At 49.8% G+C, this 22,946-nt stretch overlaps 2 protein-coding genes and 1 long non-coding RNA gene across 12 annotated transcripts in view; 1 reads left to right on the plus strand and 2 right to left on the minus strand.

Moving 5' to 3' along the window:
* The window catches only part of FCHO1 (FCH and mu domain containing endocytic adaptor 1), a 29,173-nt gene extending 21,776 nt beyond the window's left edge, over nt 1-7,397 (minus strand). For 2 of the 8 annotated variants that reach the window (XM_043910998.1, XM_043910990.1), the window contains exons 1-4: nt 7,294-7,397; nt 2,497-2,545; nt 2,177-2,262; nt 1,704-1,774 (exon numbers count right to left, since the gene is read on the minus strand). In XM_043910998.1, the coding sequence (XP_043766933.1) occupies nt 1,704-1,730 (27 nt within the window). In that variant the 5' untranslated portion in view covers nt 1,731-1,774; nt 2,177-2,262; nt 2,497-2,545; nt 7,294-7,397. Of the gene's footprint in view, nt 1-1,703; nt 1,775-2,176; nt 2,263-2,496; nt 2,546-3,922; nt 4,091-4,354; nt 4,430-7,293 lie in introns of those variants that run through there. The other 6 variants (XM_043910993.1, XM_043910991.1, XM_043910992.1 and 3 more) reach the window with 6 other exon arrangements.
* A 373-nt stretch (nt 7,398-7,770) lies between these two features.
* LOC122699265 lies at nt 7,771-10,779 on the plus strand. Of its 2 annotated transcripts, XR_006342583.1 has the most exons (4): nt 7,771-7,905; nt 8,490-8,622; nt 8,791-8,882; nt 10,648-10,779. It is a non-coding gene; the product is annotated as an uncharacterized LOC122699265 (long non-coding RNA). The 2 variants fall into 2 exon arrangements; XR_006342584.1 differs by lacking the exon at nt 8,791-8,882 and having other exon boundaries at nt 10,648-10,774.
* A 4,953-nt stretch (nt 10,780-15,732) lies between these two features.
* MAP1S (microtubule associated protein 1S) overlaps nt 15,733-22,946 on the minus strand; it is a 30,082-nt gene continuing 22,868 nt past the window's right edge. For both annotated transcript variants that reach the window (XM_043910988.1, XM_043910989.1), the window contains exons 6-7: nt 16,852-17,087; nt 15,733-15,963 (exon numbers count right to left, since the gene is read on the minus strand). In XM_043910988.1, the coding sequence (XP_043766923.1) occupies nt 15,808-15,963; nt 16,852-17,087 (392 nt within the window). In that variant the 3' untranslated portion in view covers nt 15,733-15,807. The remainder of the gene's footprint in view (nt 15,964-16,851; nt 17,088-22,946) is intronic.

Below are 22,946 nucleotides of genomic sequence, written 5' to 3' on the forward strand. Positions count from 1 at the left end.
ACTAAGATCCCACACGCCCCAGAGCAACTAAGCCTGCCTGCCACAACTACTAAAGCCTGCATGCCCTGGATCCTGTGAACTGCAATTACTGAGGCCACAACTAGACAGGCTGTGCACCACAGTGAAAGATCCCACACCCTGCAACTAAGATCAGACACAGCCAATAAACAGATAAATAAATAAACAAAAGAGAAACGGACATTCCAGGGTGCTCCTTGAACCCTGGGGAAGTAGGAGCTCCATTCCCCTTTCCCAGATGGAGAAACTGAGGCTTCAAGATGCAAAGTCACTTGCCCAAGTGCTCCCAGAAGAGTCCAATTCAAATCCCAAACTCAAAACTCTTACCCACTCTGTACCAGGCTATCTTTGGAGGGAGGGGTTGGGGGTGGCTACTATTTTCTCTTTGCTAGTCTGAATTTTCTGCAGTGAACTTGCCTGCCTCACACAATTAAAAAGAGTTTAAAATACATGTAGGTGCCCATCAGGACTGCAAAATGTGGGCAACAACTGATCCTCAAACGACCAAACCTCCTTACACAAAGTGGGCTCAGAGAGGGGCAGCCCTCGGATGGAGTCACACAGCCATTCAGAGGCAAATCCAGGGACCGTGACCCTTGGAAAGAAGGTGGAGGTCCAGCCCTCCCCCCACCCCTCCCACCCCCCTACCCCCCGCCCGTAGGTGGCAAGCGGGTGCTGCCCCTTTAAGAAAGCAAATGCTAGTAAGAGGAGCCCCAGCTGGGGAGGGAGAAAGGCCTGTTGCCAGGGGCAACTCGTTGCCTAGCAACGGGCTTCCTCTCTGCAAGCTTTGGGCCTGCAACCGAGGAAGGGGCTTTCTGTCCTGGGTCCTACCCTATTCTCCTGTTCACTCGTTCTCTGTTTCTCACCATTAGCCTGGCTCTGCAAGAGGAGTCCTTGTGCCCTCCACTGGCCACCCCGTGTCACACCTCTTTATTTCTGCCCAGGTTGTTCCCCCTGCCCAGAATGCCTTTCTGGCATCCTGAAAAATCAGCCTTCAAAGCCCATGGCAAACACAGCTCTGCCTCCTTGCTCAGTCTCTGGCACACCCAAGGTTGGGCTTAATCCTGACTCAGTAAGACTTGAGGGGTCTTATTAGCTCTGTGTCCCCCGGACTGGGGGTTCCTCAGGGTCAGGATTGGGAGGGAGTCTCCTGGGGGCTCCAACATCTCCCAGAGTGGGCTGGGTGTGGGGTGGTGACAGAGAGGGAGGGAGGGAGTGAATGAGTAAAAACAAATCTGTCTCACTTGGCTCCTTGAGTCAAGTCCCCAGTCTGGAGAGCAGACAGGTGAGCAGGTCCCTAGGGGTCAAGTCAAGAAAACCCCCCAACTCTCCAGGATGGGGAAGATGTGGAAATTCCCTGGCTGGAATGATCCTGGAAGCTCGGCCCAGCCCTGGGTTTGAGACCTGACTCTGTACTTCTCGCTGGGCAACTTCGGGTAAGAGATTCCTACTCTGGGCCTCAGTCACCCTGTTCAAGCTGTGACGTGCCCAAGACCACAAGGCCTATGACATCTGGGGCTACAGATTCAAACCCAGCCTGACTCCTCCCACTTTAACTTCTACCCCCTGCAAACCCTCCATCTGCCCAAGACTCTGCCTACAAGCCGGCAGGTTTCTCCATCTCCATAAAAGCCCCCACAGCCCTTCCAGGACACCCCACCAAAATAAAAGTAAATCTTACTTACCCAAAAATACTCCCCAAAATATGACATTTTGATGGCCTCTGTGGAGACCCCTGAGGGTTCCTATCTTGTGCCTGTCCAAAGAGAGAGGCAAACTTGAGTTGTAGTCACAGCTGGCTAGGGCCTAAGGAGGGGAAATTCCAACTTCTCTCCTTGTGGAGGAAGGAGAGAGGATGGAGGAGGAACCAAAAGCCCCAAAGCTGGGAGTATGCCAGGGTCTCTGGAGTGATTCAGCTTTGGGCATGGTCCCCAAGTAGCTCCCAGCCTAGGGGGACAGAGTTGGATACAGATACCCCCAGCCCTGTGGGGTCAGAGCTGAACTAAATGAAGGGATAGGGGCTGGGGGAGCCTAGACTAGAGGAGGGGGTATGGGGGTGGGGTTTTTAAGCATGAATAGGAGTTCATGGTGGGGGATGGGTAGAAAAGCTCTGGGCCATTTCAGAGACAGAAAAACTGAATCCCCTCAAGCTACTTGCCAAGGTCACACAGCCAGGAAATGACAGTGGATTTGCACTTGGGTCAGCTGAGTCCCGTGAGCACTGGGCTCCACTCTGGGCGGCTCCTGTCGGAAAAGGGTCAGGTGAGAGGTGGACACTGGGACTGTGATCGGCCCTGTGGGAGTTGGGGTCCTTCAAGTGGCCCTAAGGTTCCCTCAAGGTCTCCTGGATCCCTCTACAGCAGTCCCCATGCCATGCACATTCCCAGGATAGAAAGTTCAATCCTTGCCGTGGTGACCCGGCTGACACTGGTGCGTCCATGAGTCCTGCCCCTGCCCCCTGGAAGCCAGTGTGTTCACCTGGTAGGTATCTGAGTCACTGTCCAGCTCCGTGCCTCAGTCTCCCCATCTGCAAAACACGAGGAAATGCCTAGAAGAGATCTTACTGGAGGACCCCAGGCCTCCCAGGAGAAGGGGATGAGCCAAGCCACCAGGCGAGGGAGGGACACTTGGTGTCCTTGGCATGTTGTCAAGGTTGGGCTTGTCACTGGAGCCCACAAGCCTCATCCATAATTCATGACCCCAAGGGCAGTTCAGCAGCAGCTGGCAGCCCAGGAGGCACAGCAGCAGCAGAGATGGGGCTGGTGACTGCAGGGATGCGAACGCTCCCTGGGCCTCACTGGAAAGGACTGAGCAAGGACCTTGGGCAAGGCTGCCTCTCTGTAAGCTGCAGTTTTCTAATCTTGAGTTTAATTTGACCCATTATCAGCTAGCCTCCTGGGTGACTTCTATAAGTCACCCAGCACCCACCATGTGCCTACCTGGCCAGGACAATAACAGGGTCCATGAGATGATTTGGCTGGGGGACTTAAACTAAAGGAGAGGGCATGGGAGTTGGGGTTTTAAAGCATGAATAGGAGTTCACCAAGCAAACAATTATTTTATTCAACAAACATTCTTAACCACCACCCTGTGTTGGGCGGCGCTGGGACCCCTGAGAAATTCCAGGCCCCAGTGTAGCCCATGAGGAAACCTAGTCTAACTGGAGACATACAAAGCTGACATCCCAAGAGGGAAAAGCCCTAAATTCCCATCTCATTTCTTAGATTTTGGCCATGACCTAGACCCTGAGCATCTCCAAATCCCTTGGCGCTATGCTAACTGATAATGGGAACCACTAGCCCCCATGTGGCAACTTAATTTTATTTTTTGCAACTTAATTTTAAACTGAATAAAATTAAATACAATTAGCCTCCTACTTCCTCAGTTGTGCCAGCCTTGTTTCCAGGGCTCAGTAGCCACACAAGGCTGGTGGCCACTGTACTAGACAGCACAGATGAAGTTCTGTTAGACAGTACAGGTCTAGAAGATCCTAGGAGCCAGAGAGCCCAAGTTCCCCCGAAACCAAGAATCTTTGAGACTGTTTTTACAGCTCCCATTAGATTGCCCCACCCCGTTACACATACACTGAGCACCAGTGAGTGTGACGCTGTGTCCAGTTCTTTTCAGGCACCACACATGCATTCAACCTTCACAACCACAACGTGGGGCTCAATATCAACTTTACAGATGAGGAAACTGAACCACAGAGAGGTCACTGACTGTCCCCAGGTCACTATGACCTGTCTGCTGAAGAACCCCTGATGGAAACTACCACATGGGGTTCTGGCTCACCATATTCCCGTGACCGCCCTGCCATCCATCCTGCCACTCAGGGGTGTAAAGTGGGGGAGCACAGTGGCAGAGCAAAGGGTGACCCTGCGCAGGCCCAGGAAGTGACACCTACTGTTTCTCTCGAAACCCGGGCCAGGTAGGAGGGTCTCCCTTCTGTCCCCGAGAGGGGAAAGGAGGAGCAGTGGGGGCCTCCTGGCCTGGGCTCAAACTCACCGGACAGCGAGTGGGAACAGAGCCCCGAGACAGGACGGGGACCGGGAGATAACCACGTGGCCCCTGCCACTTCCGTTAGCTGGGGCCCCTGTGCCTGGGGGACAGGAAGCTCACCCCGCCCCGCCCATGGCCCAACCGCCAGCTCACCTCCCCCGCCAGACCAGCACCCCTGGGACCTCCCTAGAACTGCGCAGGTGCTGGGTGGGGAAAGCTGAGGCCCCCACCTTGGGGCTATTATTAGTGAGCAAATATAATCTTGATAGCAACTGTCAAATAATAGTACCCACAAATCTGAGCACCAACCATGTAGACTAAACATTCCACATCTCACCATTCTTTGGTAGGCCAGTGATGCCGGCTTCACTGGGTGGGGGTGGGGAACCCAAGACTCAGAGGGGGTAGTCCACGTGCCCAAGGTTGCACAGCCTGTGAATGGGAGCACCAAGACTCAAACCCAGGGCTGCATGAGGACTTCCATGGGCCTGAGGCATTTTTGCTTTCAGGGTCCCTTCCTCCACTAAAAAAGTAGTTTAAACTATTTTTACAACTACATTTGACATAGAAATGAATATATTAATACCATATATTAAATGTTTTCTTTGACCCCAAAGCCTGGTTTTTTTTCCCCTTCTGATTTTAAAAGAAGTTAAAACACCTTTACGGACCCCAAGGTTGTGCCTGAGACATAGTGGTCACTGTGTCTGATGGAGAAGTCAGCCCTGTGTGAACCCAGGTCTCCCAGCCTCCTCAGTGCCAGGGCAAAGCCCAGAGATGGACAGGTCCTTGCCCAAGGTCACATAGCAGGCTGTCAGCTGACCCGGATGCCCCCATCCTCTGGCTGCTGGAGGTAGGGAACAGAGTCCTTCCCAGAGATGGCTGACACAAGCTCCTGGCGCTGCCTGGAGATCCAGCCTCCCCAGCAGCAATTCCCAAAACCCTGGGGTTTCTCGCCAGTTCAGCATTTGAGCAGGTCTGGGAGCAGATAAAACAAGACAGGAACCAAGTCAGCAAAGAAGGCAGGGCTCCCATTCCTGACGGGTTGTTTGGAACTCCTGACCTCTCAGTAGGTGGCCTTGGGCTGCCCCTGACCTCTCTGGGCCTCTAGGCTTCTGCAAAACAGGATCTTTCATTTTGCTCTCCCTTTGACTCCAGTTTGCTCACAGTAGGGCCAGTTTGGGGTCTTTCTCTTCTTTTCCTGTGACCGGCCTCTTGCTATGCTGTTTCAGGGACCAGCTCTGTCATGCACTTGCTCCCCTCTAGGGCTGGCCAGCAGGGTTGTGCCCATTTACCAGTCTGGCTTGATTCTCACAGTGGCACCTGGAGGTGGGGTCTCCACTCAACCATCACCCTCAGTGAGGCAACTGAGGCAGTGGCCCCATGTCATACAGTAACTGGGTCATGAATAGCCTCTGAGCTTCTGCTCAGGAATTTTTCAGTCTTCCTTGCTGTCTCCTCTCTCTCCATCACTTTCCTTGGCCAACACCTATTGAGCACCAACTGACTACTGAGCTCTGGAAACACAGCAGGCAATACCCTTGCAGATTTCCTCCTTTCCTATCCTGCCCTGACCTGAATCAGCTGTTGACCCTGTTTATGCTCACTAATATTGCAATTAGTATTATAATTACAATATGGTAATGATTATAACACTGTATGATAATGACTATAGTATTACAATGTCTGCATTTACAGCGCTCCCGTTCTGCCAGTCTGCTCTGATCTTCCAAGGGGAATTCAGCCCATTTCATAGAAGAACACACCAAGGTGCAAAGGGGCAAAGCCACTCACAGGAAAGCTGGATTTGAACCTGGGAACTCTGGACTTCAACCCCTACCAGAGGGACAGAGCCCCAAGAGACAGGGGATAGACTGGCCCAGTGCCTCCCATCTCGTCCTACCCAGGATCCTATTTAGGTACTGGCTTGCCCCTGGCGTGGGTGAAGGTATGTGGGTCAGGATATGCCCCGGGCAGTCCCGCCAGCGTGACGAGGGTGGAGGAGCCCCTGTTCTGATGATAGCAGCTTGGTAATACATTTTATTGTCTGGCAAAGCAACTCTTCCAGCAATGCCAGAGAGTGACCATCTGCCCATTTTGCAGTGCAGTAAACTGAGGCTCTGAGGCCAGCAAGGCATATGGAGGGACCTCCAAACCTATCGCTCTTTCTCCTCCGACCACCATCTTTAGCAAAAGGGTGGAGTCACAATTTAGCAAAAGATGGAGTAGGTGGGTTTCAGAATCAGTAGAGTACAAGCTTTGAAGCCTCAACCCCACTTTCAAATTAAAAAAAAATTAAAAATAAAGGCTCAGGGAGGTCTGTCATCTGTCCAAGGTCACCAATGAGGCAGGTCCATCGGAAGCTACCTCCTGGTACCTACTGCAGATGAGGCAGGCGAATTCTGGGATCTGAGGCAGATGGAGGGGCCGCCCACCCCCCAACCCTCCTCCGCACCCCACTTTCAGTCAGCCTCCAGCAAGATCCTAATTTACCTCGATTTATTTTAATCCCTGGGAACAGATGCTCACTGCCCATCTCCCACTGAAGCAGGGACCACCACTGAGTCCATGCTCCAGGTCTTTCCAAGCCTGGCCCGGCCTGGCCCTCCATCTGACCCTTCCCAGAATTCCAATCTTGGGGTCCCTGCTGAAATGAGGATCCCAGTGAAATGCCCCTCCATTACCCCATCCTTGTGGTAGGGAGCTAGAAAAACACACTCTAGAGGAGGGACCAGGGGACCCCCAGCTCCTCATTCAGGCCTAGATAGGGGTTCACAGAGGAAGGGGTTCACAGAGGAAGGGGTTCCTCATGTTGGTCTCAGGGCCGGGGGTGGGGGCGTGGGGCGATCTACAGGCCAGAGCTGGGAAGAGGGAAATTGGGGGTGGTCTTCATTTCATCTGTCTTGGGTCCCAGGCTCGAGGGAGAGCGGCAAGCTCATCTTTGCAGCTCTGGAACCTAGACCCAGATCCAGGCTTAGAATAAAGGGATTTTGGGGAGGGGTCTCGATTCATAGCCGCCCCGCTGCACGCTCCACTTCTAGGCCAGGAGATGGAGGATTTAGGAGGGGTCTCTATCTCCCTCCGCGGATCCCCGGTTATCACGCGGGAGGTGGAGGAAGGATCGGGTACCCACCACGCAGCCCCCCACCCTCTGTTCTCCGTCCCTCACATCCCGCCGCGCCTTTGACCCTGGAGCCGCCGGGCTGCCAGGCGCGGTGCGCACGGGGTGCTGCGCGGGCCAGGGGGGTTCGGGGTGTTTCAGGGAACAGCACTCACCTCCCGAGCTCGGGCCAAGCCCCGCGCCCGCCGCCACCTGCGGCTCGGTAGCTGATACCCGAGCCCGCCCCGCCCCTCCCTTCGCGGCTGCGGCGCGGCCGCCGGATGGCCCCGCCTCCGGGGCGTGGCCGGGAGAGTCCCCACCTCCGCGGCGGCCTGGGAGGCGGGGCGGGCTGCGAGTGCGCGCGGCCAGCCATTGGGCCATTCAGGCGGCCAGTTCCACCAGCCCAGCGTGCCGATCGTCTGGGGGAGCGGCTCCTTTTTTTAATCTCTCCGCCCCACTACCCGCATTCATTTGCATAATTTAAAGCGATAGATCCGGTTCCTTCCACCTGAGACTCGGTGGGAAGTGTCTGTATAGGTTACTTAGCTCCAAATGGGTGACAAGCACTGAGAAGGACTCTTCTGATTCCTCCTACAAGCCTGTGAGCGGCACATATTGATCCTCATTTTACAGATGGGAAAACTGAGGCTCAGAGAAGGCTCCTGCAGGCTACACAGCGAGTCTACAGCCTGATCCAGGCAACCTCAGGATCTGGTCCCAGGCGTGGGGAGAACCATCCTTAGGAATGTTGTCCTGTCGTAAACCTAAGAGGCTCCGGTCGCCCTCAAGTGAGTGCTTATAAAATGAGATTCATACAGCGCCTGTGGGTCCTTCATTCAAATCTCTGTTCCTGGCTGAGGGACGGCTCTCCAATAGGGAGAAACCTGGCTCCTACCATCCTCTCTCCATTCGCTGAATTCTCTAGCTCCAACCCTGCCGCAGTGCCCAGCACCCTCAGTGAAGACCCTACACCACTCCCTCCCCCCTCCCATCCCTAAGCCCCCCAGGCCGGCACAGTCTGGCCTTGCCCCTCTCACGGCAGTTCTGCAAAATTGGTCTCACCTCAGAGTCTTTGCTTCTGCTGTTCCCTCATCCTGGAGTTCTCAGTTCCCCATCTGACTGGTGACTTAGCTCTCAGTTCCTGCGTGGTAGCTCTGGTCTGGCTTGCTTTCAGCTCAGAGATGACCCCTCAGGGCTGGGGCATTGTGTTAGGCTTGGCGCCCTCCTATCAGAAGCTGGGAGGTCCGCGGGGGCTCTGGCACCACCCACACCGGCTAGGTGGTGTCTGAACTTCATTCATACCCCATACATGGCTTCCTCAAGCCTGGGCCAGGGGCAAGGTGGGGAGAAGGCTTTGATTTTTGTTTTACAGGTGAAGGGACCAAAGCTGACAGACAAGAGGTTGCTCTCCGAAGTCACACACGAAGACATGTCAGAGGCAGGGCTTGACCCAGGTGCACTGAGGCCTAAGCTCCCACCGGTCCTGACCTTGGATCCCAGAAGATGTGAGGGTGGGGAGGACAGGATGCAGAATAGGCCTGTCTGGGGTTGGGGAAGGAAACTCAGGTGTCTGGTCACCACCTATACAGTTGGAGGGTACCTGGAGGTTCATGCCAATTTTCTGTGACTGGGTGTGGGATGAAGCTCCAGAGAGCTTAAGTAATATTCCCCAGGTCACATTCCCAGTGCTGCCAAGCTGGAACACAACCAACATTTCCTGAGCGCCTACTGAATGTCAGGAAGGGAAAAGGCACATACTATACAGGTAGGTTGCCAGCCATGTCCTGTCCCAGCAGCAACCCTGGTTACAGATCAGAAGGCAGCACAAGAGTGACTTACTGGTGGGCAGGGTGGTGTTTTAAACTTATCTATTTTTGATTGTGCTGGGTCTTCATTGCTTTCTCTGGTTGAGGTGAGTGGGGCCACTCTCTAGTTGTGGTGTGAGGGTTTCTCATTGCGGTGGCTTCTCTTGTGGCAGAGAGAGGGCTCCAGTAGTTGTGGCACGTGGGCTTAGCTGCCCCATGCCGTGTGGAATCTTCCCAGACCAGGGATCGAACCCATGTCCCCTGCATTGGCAGACAGACTCTTGACCACTGGAACGCCGGGGAAATCCAGGGTGGCGTTTAAAAGGGAGTGGGTCAGGAAGAGCCAGAGGAGGCCCTGGGCTGGGGGTGGGACCAGAAAGAGAGCAGGGAGGGCTTCCTGAAGGATCCCTAGGTGGTGGGCTTGGAAGATGAGAGGTTTTATGTTGCTCTCTCAGAGAAAGGCTACCCTTCCCCCTCCATCATGGCCTCCCAAGAGTCCACATCTTTCCAGATAGGTGCCCTGGCCACGCCCACCAGGGACCAGGTCCCCCTAGCCCCGCCCCAAGCCCGTCTGGAAACACTGCCAACACTATATGCCAATGCTGGCCTGCTCACAGCTCCCCAGCTTGGCTGGTCTCTTCCGACACCCGGTCCTTTGAAGGGCAAGTCCCATCTGCTCAGTGGGGTGTCCATGAAGCTGTAGGGATGGCCCCACCCCCAGCCTCCCAGTGTTCTTGAAGCTTCAATTTTGTCTCCTCTCGGTTCCTCAAAAAGGCCAAGCCTCTGCTTCTGCGGGGCCCTCTGCCACCCTTGCTCTCGGTCGTCCCCTAATACTGGCTTAATCCTTTGCATCCTTAACGTTTCCCCCCACCCCTAGGTGTGGGGGACTCCTCTGGCACCCAGTGCCAGCCAACAGGCCCGGCATCGTGGGGTGTTGTCCCCTCCTACGTGTCTGGCTCCCCTACTTGACACTGCTCCCCGACAGGGCAGCAGCCAGTATGCGTTGACTGATGCAAGGCTGGACGGTGGCATTCCAGGGAGGGGACACCTTGGGTGCAAAGGCCTGGAGGCGTGATCTAGACGCTGGAGCAACACCGAGAAATCAGGGGGCGGTTGTGGCTCAGGCTCTGGGCAAGTATCGGGGAGGGGCTGCCGATGAGCAGGCGGTGCCCAGGGTGGGTGCCCAGGACAAGGTCACACACAGGTCACACATCTGGCTCCTGCCATAGGCTCCAGGGACCCCAGGTGCTCAGGCTGCTGCCGGGGTATTTTTAGTGCATGCTCTGTAGAGGCGGGGCCAGACAGCTGTCAGGAGAGACTGGGGTGGGGAGGGAGGAAGAAGAGAGACAGAGAGGAGAGGAGGAGGGGGTGGGGAACTCCAGGTCCCTGTTATAAGAGGTAAGATGGGAAGTCAGAGTAATGCCCGACACCAGGTGTTGGTAAATCACAGCCTTTGTAAGCTGAATCCAGCCCACTGGTTTCTTTCTGTAAACAAGATTTTATTGGAATGCAGCTATTTATTTCCATTTGTTCAGCTGTAACAGCAGAATTGCGATCTGGACAGACTCTATGGCCCACACCACCAAAAAAAAAAAAAAGATTACAATTTTAATAGAACAAGCTTGACAAACCTCCTGCCTGCCAGAACAAAACCATCTCTTTGGGGGGACTTGTCAGTGGCTATTCGTTGATTTCCATCACTATTTCTGATTCCCCTCCTTCTAGGTACAAGAGAGGAGTATGTATCTTTCAGCTCCTGTATTGGGCAGTTTTGTGACTTGCTTTGGCCAATGAGATGAGACTGGAAGTGGCACATAACTTCCTGCTGGAAATCCTTAGGAGCTGGTGCCTGATTTGCTGCGTCCCTTTCCTGTCTGGCCACCCGAGGGTCTAGGTGGTGGAAGCTCCATCATGCTGGGCTGCTGAGTGAGGGTGATGAGAAACACAGCAGCATGGGAAATCTGAAGGGCAGAGAAAGATCCGCCAAGTGTCGACAGCAAAAGCCCAGACCCCTCCCCGCTCCCCACAACACATACACAACTTATTGAAATAAAAATATAATAAAGGAAATATAATCCAGGTGGAGTTCTTTCTAGGAACGTAAGGACAGATCACTATTAGAAAACCTACTAATCGATTAAAAAAAAATTTTTTTTTTGGCGTTGCTGCATGGCATGTGGGATGTTAGTTCCCCAACCAGGGATTGAACCTGCACCCCCTGTGGTGGAAGCTTAAGGTCCTATTAGAGTCTTAACCACTAGACTGCCAGAGAAGCCCCTAGATTTTTTTTTTAAAGATAAACTTACTCCTTTTGGTGGTTCATAACTTTATTTTGAGGCCCTGTTATTAGATGCATACAAATTTGGACTGTTGCATCTTTTTGATGAGTTAAAAGCTTTCACTTGATAGTCCTTATTTCTAGCGTGTCTGTGCTGAGTTGCTTCAGTCATGTCCAACTCTTTGTGACCCTATGGACTGTAGCCCACCAGGCTCCTCTGTCCGTGGGGATTCTCCAGAAAAGAATACTGGAGTGGGCTGCCACGCCCTCCTCCAGGGGAGATCTTCCAGACCCAGGGATCGAACCCTTGTCTCTTGCATTGGCAGGCATGTTCTTTACCCACTGAGCCACCTGGGAAACCCCTTATTTCTAGTAATACACCAAAAATAAAACTTTATTAGTGTGGATATATCAGCTTTAATTTTTTTCTTTAGTATTTGTCAGGTTTATTCCGCCCCCCCCCCCAATCATTTACTTTCAAAATTTCAGCATCTTCATGTTTAGATGTTTCTTGCAAGTAGCACAAAAACTGAACTAAAAAATACAGTCTGAAAAAAATCTATCTTTTAACTGGAGTTTTCTGTCCGTCTGCATTTACTTAATTACTGGCAAATTTTTATGTATGTATTTTCATTATCCTGTGCTTTCTATTTGTACCTGTTTCCTTATGGAAGAACTTGGGATTTTCTTTTTTTTTTTTTTTTTTTTTAGTCTAATTTCTCCCCTCTACTAATCTGGAAGTTATACAATAGTTCTGTTCACCCAGTATTTACTCTAACTATTAATACTGCTACTCCGCTCAACTAAGTGGTATGTTACTCTCCCCTCAAACATGTGAAGATTTTAAAAGCTTACTCCATTCAGTTTTTACCTGTTTGCCACCGTTGCCTAAACGCAATTTTTCATCCTACACACTGGATACCGTAATTCTTGTTAACGAGGATGACACTTTAGCTGTTATTCAAACTTCTTTGTGCTGTTTCCTTGTGCAAGTCAGCTCTTCCACTTGGATCATTTTCTACCTGAAAAAAATTCCCTCAGGATTTCACTCAACAAGGGTCTTCATTTCTCTCACCCTCCAAAGATGCTTCTGTTGAATGAGAACTTCTGGGTTGCTAAAGACGGTACCCGACCAGGTCCTGAGTTTCATGCTGTGGGGCTGAGGAGCTGTCTCTCCGTCTACTATTCTTGCTTTTCTTGTTGACTGTGGTTTTCTGCACTGTTCAGTCGCTCAGTCGTATATGACTCTTCGCAACCCCACGGGCTGCAGCACACCAGGCCTCCCTGTCCTTCACCATCTCCTTGAGTTTGCTCAAACTCATGTCCACTGAGTCGATGGTGCCATCCAACCAGCTCATCCTCTGTCGTCCCCTTCTCCTCCTGCCCCCAATCTTCCCCAGCATCAGAGTCTTTTCCAATGAGTCCACTCTCCACATCAGGAGGCCAAAGTATAGGAGCTGCAGCTTTAGCATCAGTCCTTCCAATGAATATTCAGGGATGATTTCTTTTAGGATGGACTGGTTGGGTCTCCTTGCTGTCCAAGGGACTCTCAAGAGTCTTCCCCAGCACCACAATTCGAAATCAATTCTTTGGCGCTCAGCTTTCTTTATGGTCCAACTCTCACATCCACACAGGACTACTGGAAAAACCACAGCTTTGACTATATGGATCTTTGTCAACAAAGTGATGTCTTTGCTTTTTAATATGCTGTCTAGGTTTGCGAAGTTGTCTTTTTATATATCCTGCTTGGGATTTGGCTGGATTTCTGAATACGAGAGAATTGACACCTTTCATTACTTCTGGAAAATTCTCCACTATTATCCCCTTCAGAATTTGCCTCTGCTCTCTCCTCTGTCTCAATCCCCTTTTTTCTTTCCCCTGTTTAGGAAACTCATTCAGTTCCATCTTCCAGTTCACCTATTTTCTCTTCAGCTACCTACAGTTTCACTGTTGATCCAACCCAATTATTTGCTTTTTTATTTCTCTTAGTTCTATTTGGCTCTTCTGCAAATATGGCTGTCTCTTGTGCTTTGTTCACTTTTCAGGACTAAACACAGCAAAGACACCAGGATTAAAGACACCAGGTCTGTGCCACTGGCATTCACAGGCTGTGAATTCTGATGCTGGCTCACATGTCCTGGGATGTGACTGAGAGAACTCTTTAGATTAGTTGAAAGTTCCCCCAGGGTCTCCAGCATCCTGGACTGCTTTAAACCATGTCATCCACCTAAGTTTGCTTTCCATCTTTGGAAAGATCTTATTTTGATGTCTACTTCATGCTTTGAGGTCTCTGCTTATCAGACAGACCATCTTGAAGGTCCATGAAAAGAAGATGGAAGACCGCCTTGTGTAACAGAAAAGCTGCTTCCTTCTTCCCTCCTGGGGTTTCTGTCTGCACTATTCTGGCCTCTGACTGTTCCTCATTTTCTGGGTGCTCACTGATACATTAACCAACACTTAACTCATTTTCACCCAGCAATTTTAGTTGTTTTTGTTAGGGCTCTAGCCCACTATCTGGTCAGAAGCAGAAGCAGACAGCTTTTCTCAAGCATGTGTTTGGGCCCCCTCTGTGGAGATTCTAGAGCTCCAAGAGGAATGAGACTGTAAAAACAACCTTTTATGGAGGCAAAAAGTAAAATTAAGGAGAAAGAACCTGCCTGATGAGCTACTGAGGCACACAGATCTACACTGGAGAAAGTAAGGAGATGGCCAGAAACGTTGGCGATGGATTAGTACAGATTTGGAAATAAACAACAACACATTTGGCATCTTTTTCAGGGAGGAAGGAGTGTTTTAAATCCGTACATTGCATTGAAAACTCAACTGTCCAGGTTGGGGCAATCCCTACCTCTCCCTTCATCCCAAAATAAGCCCTATGTGGGTAAAAATAACCAGAAAAAAAAAAACCCCAACCTTGGGAGAATTTGTGCCAACTGTGGAAGGACCTCTAAAAGCACAAAGGAGGGACATTTTAAGAACTGAGGTTTGAAAATCATAAAAATAAAACGTTTACAGCAAAACTGCTCCTAAACAAAACTGAAGGGCAAATTTGGGGAAAAAAAAAAATTTACAACACAAGAGTTTATTAGTGGTTAAAATGGCAAATTTTATGTTATGCATTTTTTTAATGATTGAAAATTTTAACAAGTTTATTGTCCCTATTTAGGGAAAAAAAAGAATTATGACGTCTGAATGAGAAAAAGACAAACATCTAAATAAAAAATCTGAACTAATTAAAAATTAAAAAAGAAAACCTCCGTGGAAAAAAATGAAATGAGAACAAGGAGGCAGCACCTGTACTCAACAAGCGTCCAAGATGAAAAGTCAGGGTGACACGGCCTCATGTATGAACAGTAACCCTTCTTCAGACCCCAGACTGAGAAGTCTCCTTACAGGAAAGAGGGTAGGTATTGAGGGGTTAGCACTTGTCACATTTTTGTAGCTTTTAGGTTTCAGACTGTGTTTTAAACACATGGCTAAAAAAAAAAAAAAAAAAACACATTGCTGACTGGAGACATATTAATACATCTTTTGTTACCTGAACATTATTGACCAAAGACGTATCAATATTTAGACAGTAATACAATTAAAAACACCAGGCAAAGTTGTTAGAGCTTAAAACTGATCAAGGGTTCATTATACAACTTACGATTGTCATCATTCACGTTTTCCTCCGTTAGTTCCAACCTTGTGTATTTTATAAACACAAGTTTGTTACCATAAATTTTTCAAAAATGATATATTGCTAAATTTTCTGAGTGGAGAATTTTTCAGTGAATTTTATGCAGATACCTGCTCTGACTGTCCGAGTGAAATACACAGTAGTGTCTCCAAAGGCGCAGTTCTTCAGAAGGTAGTTCCGACTCAGACGATGTGAATGTCAGACCAATGAAAAGACAAGAAACTTTAGTGACTGATTCTGACACGGAAGTGAAAATGAAACTCACGGTGCGGAGAAGACTTCACAGGTGTGTCAGGTGTAACTACTGAATGTAATAACCCACACAGTGTTAGTGAAATAACAGAAAAAAATTTTGGCCGGCCAAAATAAAAACGCTGGCCATGGGCATTAGTGTCTGCAAAAATGTCCTGGTCAATCATGAGTTGAGAGCCTGATGCAGGATGCAAGACTGTCCTGCCATGAGTGTCAACTATCCCTAGGAACAGAGGACGACTTCTGTTGGAACGGCTCGGGAGCAGAGAGTCAGGGTTCAGATCTCACCTTGGCCACCACCTGGATTGTGCGGCTGGGGTTTGGCAGCTGCCTTCCTGTCTATAAAACGGGGGACCCCCAGTCACAGCTGCTGGGCTGGAGGGCTGATGTCGGCAGCCAGCTCCACTGACCTGGGAGGTACTGCCTCCCCTGGGCCCGGGTTTTCCATCTGTGACACGGGGGCCAGAGCACATCTGACCTGGAGCTACTGGGGATTCCGCAGAAGCTGTCCCTCCCCAAACTGGGGACCACCCCACGGCAGCAATGACTGTCTGGAGCGCTGCTGAGTCTCCCGCCGGCAGAAGGAACGAGGCCGCAGCCGAGCCGGTACCTGGTTTATTTCTGACGCAGGGACACCCCAGGACAGTGGCAGATGCTGGGGCTGGGGGCGGGGCTAGAACTCCACCTTGCAGGCGGGGAAGGCCTCGTCCTGCATAGACACGGTGCTGTTGCTGCCCAGCACCGTGATGCCCAGCGCCTGGTGCCGGGCGTGCGTCTCCTCGTACCACTCGTGCATCGCCGCCGAATCGAAGGTGGGGATCAGGGTCACCTGCGGTGGGGCAGACGGACCGCCGGTGAGGGGGCGCGCCCGCTGCCCTCCCGGCCCAGCCCCCAGGCAGCGGGGGACGTGTGCGCTGCCTGCGCTCCCCGCCGAGGTGTCTGCACTGGCGGCCGGCCTGCCCCGAAGTCCCTATTCTTTCCCACGGCACCCCAGGTGCCTTCCACAGCCCGGGAGACCAGACCACTCCTCTGTGACCCCTCTCTGTGCTCCCCGCCCGCCCCACTCCCCTGCTATGTCCCGCTTCACTTGTCCGGACCTCCGGCCAGCTCCCTGAACACACCCTGCTCCTGCCTCCGGTCGGAGCACTCCCTCCCAGCCGCTCGGTGACCCGGGTGCCCGACCGGCTGTCAGCACACTCGCACTGGGTGGGCAGCCAGGTCCTGGAGGCTCCATCTGCCCAAATTCACCTCGTGCTTCCAGGCTGTATTTCAAGGATTCTCATGGGGACAACCCCAGCCTTCAAGGGTCAATGGTCAACATGCGTAGATACCACACACCCCATCCACTCCTCCTGGCTGATTCTCATAACGCTGGGGAGACTCAATGCCAGGGCTCAGGTGAGGCGATCCAGCAGCCCCACCCGGCAACCTCACCCAGGGGAGCTGCAGACAAGGGAATGGCGGGGACAGGAACAGTCCCGAGAGCCGGGCGGGGCCGGCATTTGCCCTCACTGCTGCCTGGCCTTGGGGACAGGGATTCAGCTTCTCTGAGCCCCACTCCCTCTCTGCATGTGGGTGAAGGTCACACCAGCCTCACAGGACTCTGGGTTTGGCAGGTAGACACCGGAAGTGCTGCCCTGCCCAGGGCCAGGAGCCTGAAACCGCCCCAGTGACCTGTGCTGTCACGGGACTCTCAGACGCCCCGCTCATCACACACCTGGAGCTGCCGGTCCCACTGCTGCTTGCCAGCCAGGAGCGCGTCCAGGACGGCCCGCATGCCCTCCTCCTTGTGCTGGTCCTGGCCGCTGATGACGTAGCAGAGCGCACGCACCCGCCGGAAGAACTCCTCGTCCACCAGGCGGGCACTGCCTCCGCTGGGCAGGTAGGCCAGGTCCAGGTAGACAGGGGAGCCCGGTGGGGCCGCTGACCCTGCTGACCGGCTGCCAGCTGGCCCTGTGGGCGAGAGGGATGGGATCAGTTGTGAGCTCCGGGGAACAAGGGAGGGTTGGAGACCCAGGGCCCAGGACGAGGCTCCCAGCTCCACCTGCCCCTCTCCGAGTGGCTCCCTCCCTGGCAAGAGGCGTGATCTCACCACTTCACGGTAGGTAAGTCCTCCCTGGCAAGTGCAGTAACTGGATGAATCCTGCATACACCCCAGTCAACCCTCAAGGACACACCCTGGCCAGTCCCAGGACACAGACGTCCCCAGCACCTGAGGGGAGGGGTATTCAGGGAGGGCTCCCTGAAAGAGGGGGTTTTGGACCTTGCGCCCCTAAAGCAGCATATCTGAAACGTTCTGCAGCAGCATCCATGTTTAATTACTCATGGGGAGTTTATCTGTTGTTTTTTAATTACTCCTGGGCACCGCACCCATCCTGGGGACACAGCAGGGACCAGAACAAATAACAATCCCTGCCTTCAGGGCTGATGGGGAGCCAGAGTGGGTGTGGGAAGGAGAGAGTCGAGGAAAGGAGATGCAGGCTGGGGCAGCTGCACCAGGGCCTTGTCTACACCCGGAACCCAGAGCCCGGTGCGAGGGGGACAGGGCCATCACTCCCAGGCCAGTGAACCCATCAACTGCTTGAGGATGCAGCCGGCTCCTGGGCACAGGAAGTCTGTCAGATGTCTGATCATCTCAAGATCCTAAACACTGCCCAGACCAGGGCATGGGACCAGAGGGCTGCTGCATGGTGCAGGGGTGAGGCGGGGGGAGCATTTGCAGAATGAAGGAAACCTCCAGCTTTCAGTAAGAGCATCCCTCACTTATGACTGGGGACAGTGGTGCGCCAGGAAGGGAAAGCCACCAGAGCTGTGGCAGGTGAGAGGCCGACGGGAACCCGAGAGGCAGAACGGCTGAGAGAAGACAAGGGGAATGGGGACAGAAGCCAGGGGGCAGGAGGAATCAAGACCGCCAGGAGAAATATCAATAACCTCAGATATACAGATGATACCACTCTAATGGTAGAAAGCGAACTGAAAAGCTTCTTGATGAGGATAAAAGAGAGTGAAAAAGCTGGCTTGCAACTCAACATCCAAAAAACTAAGATCATGGCATCTGGTCCCATCACTTCATGGCAAGTAGAAGGGAAAAAGTGGAAACAATGACAGACTATTTTCTTGGGCTCCAAAATCACTGTGGACGAGGACTGCAGCCATGAAATTAAAAGATTCTTGCTCCTTAGAAGGAAAGCTATGACAAATCTAGACAGCATATTAAAAAGCAGAGACATCACTTTGCTGACAAAGGTCCATATAGTCAAAGCTATGGTTTTCCCAGTAGTCACATGTGGATGTGACAGCTGGACCATAAGGAAACACCAAGAAAGTAATGCTTTCAAATTATGGTGTTGGAGAAGACTCTTGAAAGTCCCTTGGACAGCAAGCAGGTCAAACGAGTCAATCCTAAAGGAGATCAACCCTGAATATTCGTTGGAAGGACTGATGCTAAAGCTGACACTCCAATACTTTAGACCCTGATGCTGGGAAAGATTAAGGGCAGGAGGAGAAGTGGGGAACAGAGGATGAGACGGTTGGATAGCATCACCGACTCAATGGACATGAGTTTGCGCAAACTCTGGGAGATGGTGAAGGACAGGGAAGCCTGGTGTGCTGCAGCCCATGGGGTCGCAGAGACTTGGACACGGCTTAGGGACTAAATAACAACAACAGGGCAAGCTCAGTGAACCTGAGCTGGAGCTGTCATGACTGCCGTTGTGGCTGCTTCCTCACCAGCCTTCCATGTGACTGCAGACCTGCTCTGACTGATGCATTGGCCACTGAGCGCTGGAACACGGTGTGAGCCAAGACGTGCTGGGAGTGCAAAATACGTACTAGGCGCCCAAGACGTAGTGTGGAGAAGAGAAGGGAACTATCTAGTAATTTTTAATGCTGGTTACATGCTGCACTATCATTGTGATATAGTAGTATGCAGGCAGGAACGAACACAGCAGGATTCTGGGATGATGGCAGAGCAGGAAGCTCCAGGAATCTGTCTCCCCTTCTAGACAGCTGTGCTGCCAGCCCCACCCTGTAGGTTCGGAGCTACTTACACGGGATTCAAGAACTGCACATTTTTAATTCTTCTTTTCTTCCCCCTTCATTTTTTTTCTTTTTCCCCTTTTGGGAGCCAGACAGTCAAGGACTAGGACACTTAAAAGCAGAGACAGGGGAATTTAGAAAGGAACCACAGACGCCCAGGGAAAGGTACAGGATCAGAAAAGGCATAAGAACACCTTAAATTTATACCTCAGGCTGATCTTCAGCACAGAGACAGCCCACAATAATCAAACAAAAAGAGCCACAGCAAACCCTGGGGAAGAGATTTTGGCTCTCCAGAATCATCACATTTGTTAGATTCAAGTGTACAGTTTTCAATTATAAAAAATCACAAGCCACACAAAGAAACAGGGAAGTATGGCCCAGTCAAAGGGAAAAAAAATTAACAGAAACCGTCCTTAAGGAAGACGAAAGGGCAGATCACCAAAGACTTTAAAAAACTGTCCTAAAGATACTCAAAGAACTAAAGGAAGATGTGGAAAAAAATCAAGAAAAACAATGTATGGACAAAGCACTAATATCAATAAGGAAATAGAAAACATAAAAATAAATGAAAAGAAATTCTAGAGCTGGGAAGAATAATAACTGAAATGGAAAATTCTCTAGAGAGATTCAACTCAAGGTTTAAACAAGCAGAAGAATCAGTGGTCTTGATAATAGAACAATGGAAATGATTGAGTCTGAGGAACAGAAAGAAAAATAATTGAAGTAAGTGAACAGAGTCTAAGGGACCTATCAGATACTATCAAGACGACCAACATACACAATATGGATATCTCAGAAGAAAAAGAAAGAGAAAGGGGCAGAGAGATTATTTCAAGAAATAATGGCCAAAATCTTCCCATATTTAATGAAAGACATGAATAGAAACATCTGAGAAACTCAATGAACTCCAAATAGGATAAACTCAAAGAGAACCACACTGAGACACAATATAATCAAACTGTCCAACAATAAAGACACAGTGATAAAGAGATTAAGGGAGGTTTAAAGGTACAAATGCTGTTATTAATATCTCAGATCAACAACCTAACATTACAACTAAACCCAAAGCCAGCAGAGGAAGGAAATAATAAAGACTAGAACAGAGATTTTAAGAACAGGGAATAGAAAAATATCACAGAAGAAAAAAAGCAAAACCAAAAGTTGGTTCTTTGAAAAGATCAACAAAATCGACAAATCTTCAGCTACACTGACTAAGAAAGAAAAAGACCCAAATTAGTAACATCAGATATGAAAGTGGGGACGTTACTGCCAATCCTATAGAAATAAAAAGTTAAAAAAAGGTAAAGAAATAAAAAGCACTGTGAGAAAACTATGAACAATTATATACCAAGAAACTGGATAAGTTAGAAGAGATGTATAAATTCCTAGAAACATAAAACCTACCTAGACTGACTCACAAAATGTGAACAGAATTAAAACCAATAAAGAGATATTCAATAATCAAACACCTCCTGGGCTTCACTGAGTTTCTACCAAACATTTAAAGAAGAACCAATCCTCAAACTTTCCCCAAAAACTGAAGAGCAGGAAATACTTTCCAATTCATTCTGACAACATTTGGAGGCCAACACTGCCCTGATACTAAGATCACACAAAGATACTATGAAAAAAGAAAACTACTGACCAATACCTCTCAAACACTGATGCAAAACCCCTCAACAAGACACTAGCAAGTTGAACTCAGCAGCATATTAAAAGAATTATACACCATGACCAAGGGGGCTATTCCTGGGATGCAGGAATAACTAGTTTGACATATAAAAATCAGTGTAACACATTAACAGAAGGAAGGAAAAAATCCACATGACCATCTCAGTTAGTGCAGAAAAGGTATTTGACAAAATCCAACACTCTTTTTTAAAATTTTTTTACTTTACAACATTGTATTGGTTTTGCCATACACTGACATGAATCCCTGTGGGTGTACATGTGTTCCCCATCCTGAGCCCCCCTCCTACCTCCCATCACATCCCATCCCTCTGGGTCATCCCAGTGCACCAGCCCCAAGCACCCTATATCATGCATCGCACCTGGACTGACACTCCTTCACGATAAACATACTCAACAAACTAGGATTAAAAGGAAACCACCTTAACATAGTAAAGCCATATACTGAAAAACCCACAGTTCACAGATACTCAGTGGAGAAAGACTGAAAGGTTTTCCTCTAAGATCAGGAAAAAGGCCAGAATGTCTGCTTTAGCCACTTTCGCTTCATACAGCCAGCAAAAACAAGACCAGGAGCTGACTATGGCTCAGATCATGATCTCCTTATTGCCAAATTGAGATTTAAATTGAAGAAAGTATGGAAAACCACCAGGCCATTCAAGTATGACCTAAATTAAATCCCTTATGATTATACAGTGGAAGTGACAAATAGATTCAAGGGATATGATCTGATCGAGTGCCTGAAAAAACTATGGATGGAGGTTTGTAACACTGTACAGGAGGCGGTGATCAAAACCATCCCCAAGAAGAAGAGATGCAAAAAGGCAAAGTGGTCATCTGAGGAGGACTTATAAACAGCTGAGAAAAGAAGTGAAAGGCAAAGGAGGAAAGGAAAGATACACTCATTTGAATGCAGAGTTCCAAAGAATAACAAGGCGAGATAAGAACGCCTTCCTAAGTGAACAATGCAAAGAAACAGAGGAAAACAATAGAATGGGAAAGACTAGGATCTCTTCAAGAAAACTAGAGACACCAAGAGAACATTTCATGCAAAGATGGGCTCAATAAAGGACAAAAATGGTATGACCTAACAGAAGCAGAAGGCATTAAAAGAGGTGGCATGAATACACAGAAGATCTTCAAGACCCAGATAACCATGATGGTGTGATCACTCACCTAGAGCCAGACATCCTGGAATGTGAAGTTAAGTGGGCCTTAGGAAGCATCACTACAAACAAAGCTAGTGGAGGTGATGGAATTCCAGTTGAGCTATTTCAAATCCTAAAAGATGATGCTGTGAAAGTGCTGCACTCAATACGCCAGCAAATATGGAAAACTCAGCAGCAGCCGCACGCAGGACTGGAAAAGGTCAGTTTTCATTCCAAACCCAAAGAAGGGCAATGCCAAAGAATGCTCAAACTACTACACAACTGTACTCATTTCCCATGCAAGCAAAGTAATGCTCAAAACTCTCCAAGCCTTGGAGAATAGTATGTGAACCAAGAACTTCCAGATGATCAAATTGGATTTAGAAAAAAGCAGAGGAACCAGAGATTAAATTGCAAGCATCCGCTGGATCATAGAAAAAGCAAGAGAATTCCAGAAAAACATCTACTTCTGCTTCACTCACTATGCTAAAGCCTTTGATTGTGTGGATCACAACAAACTGGAAAATTTTTACAGAGATGGGAATACCAGACCACCCTATCTGCCTCCTGAGAAATCTCTGTGCAGGTCAAGAAGCAAGAGTTAGAACCAGAGTTGGAACAATGGACTGGTTCCAAATTGGGAAAGGAGTAACATCAAGGCTGTATATTGTCACCCTACTTATTTAAACTTATATGAAGAGTACATCACATGAAATGCTGGGCTGGAAGAAGCACAACTGGAATCAAGATTGCTGGGAGAAATACCAATAACCTCAGATATGCAGATATCACCACCCTTATGGCAGAAAGAGAAGAGAAACTAAACAGCCTCTTGATGAAGGTCAAAGAGGAGAGTAAAAAAGCCGGCTTAAAACTCAACATTCAAAAAATGAAGATCACGGCACCCGGTCCCATCATTTCATGGCAAATAGGT

Source organism: Cervus elaphus, chromosome 9 (assembly GCF_910594005.1).
Source record: "Cervus elaphus chromosome 9, mCerEla1.1, whole genome shotgun sequence".
Lineage (NCBI taxonomy): Eukaryota > Metazoa > Chordata > Mammalia > Artiodactyla > Cervidae > Cervus > Cervus elaphus.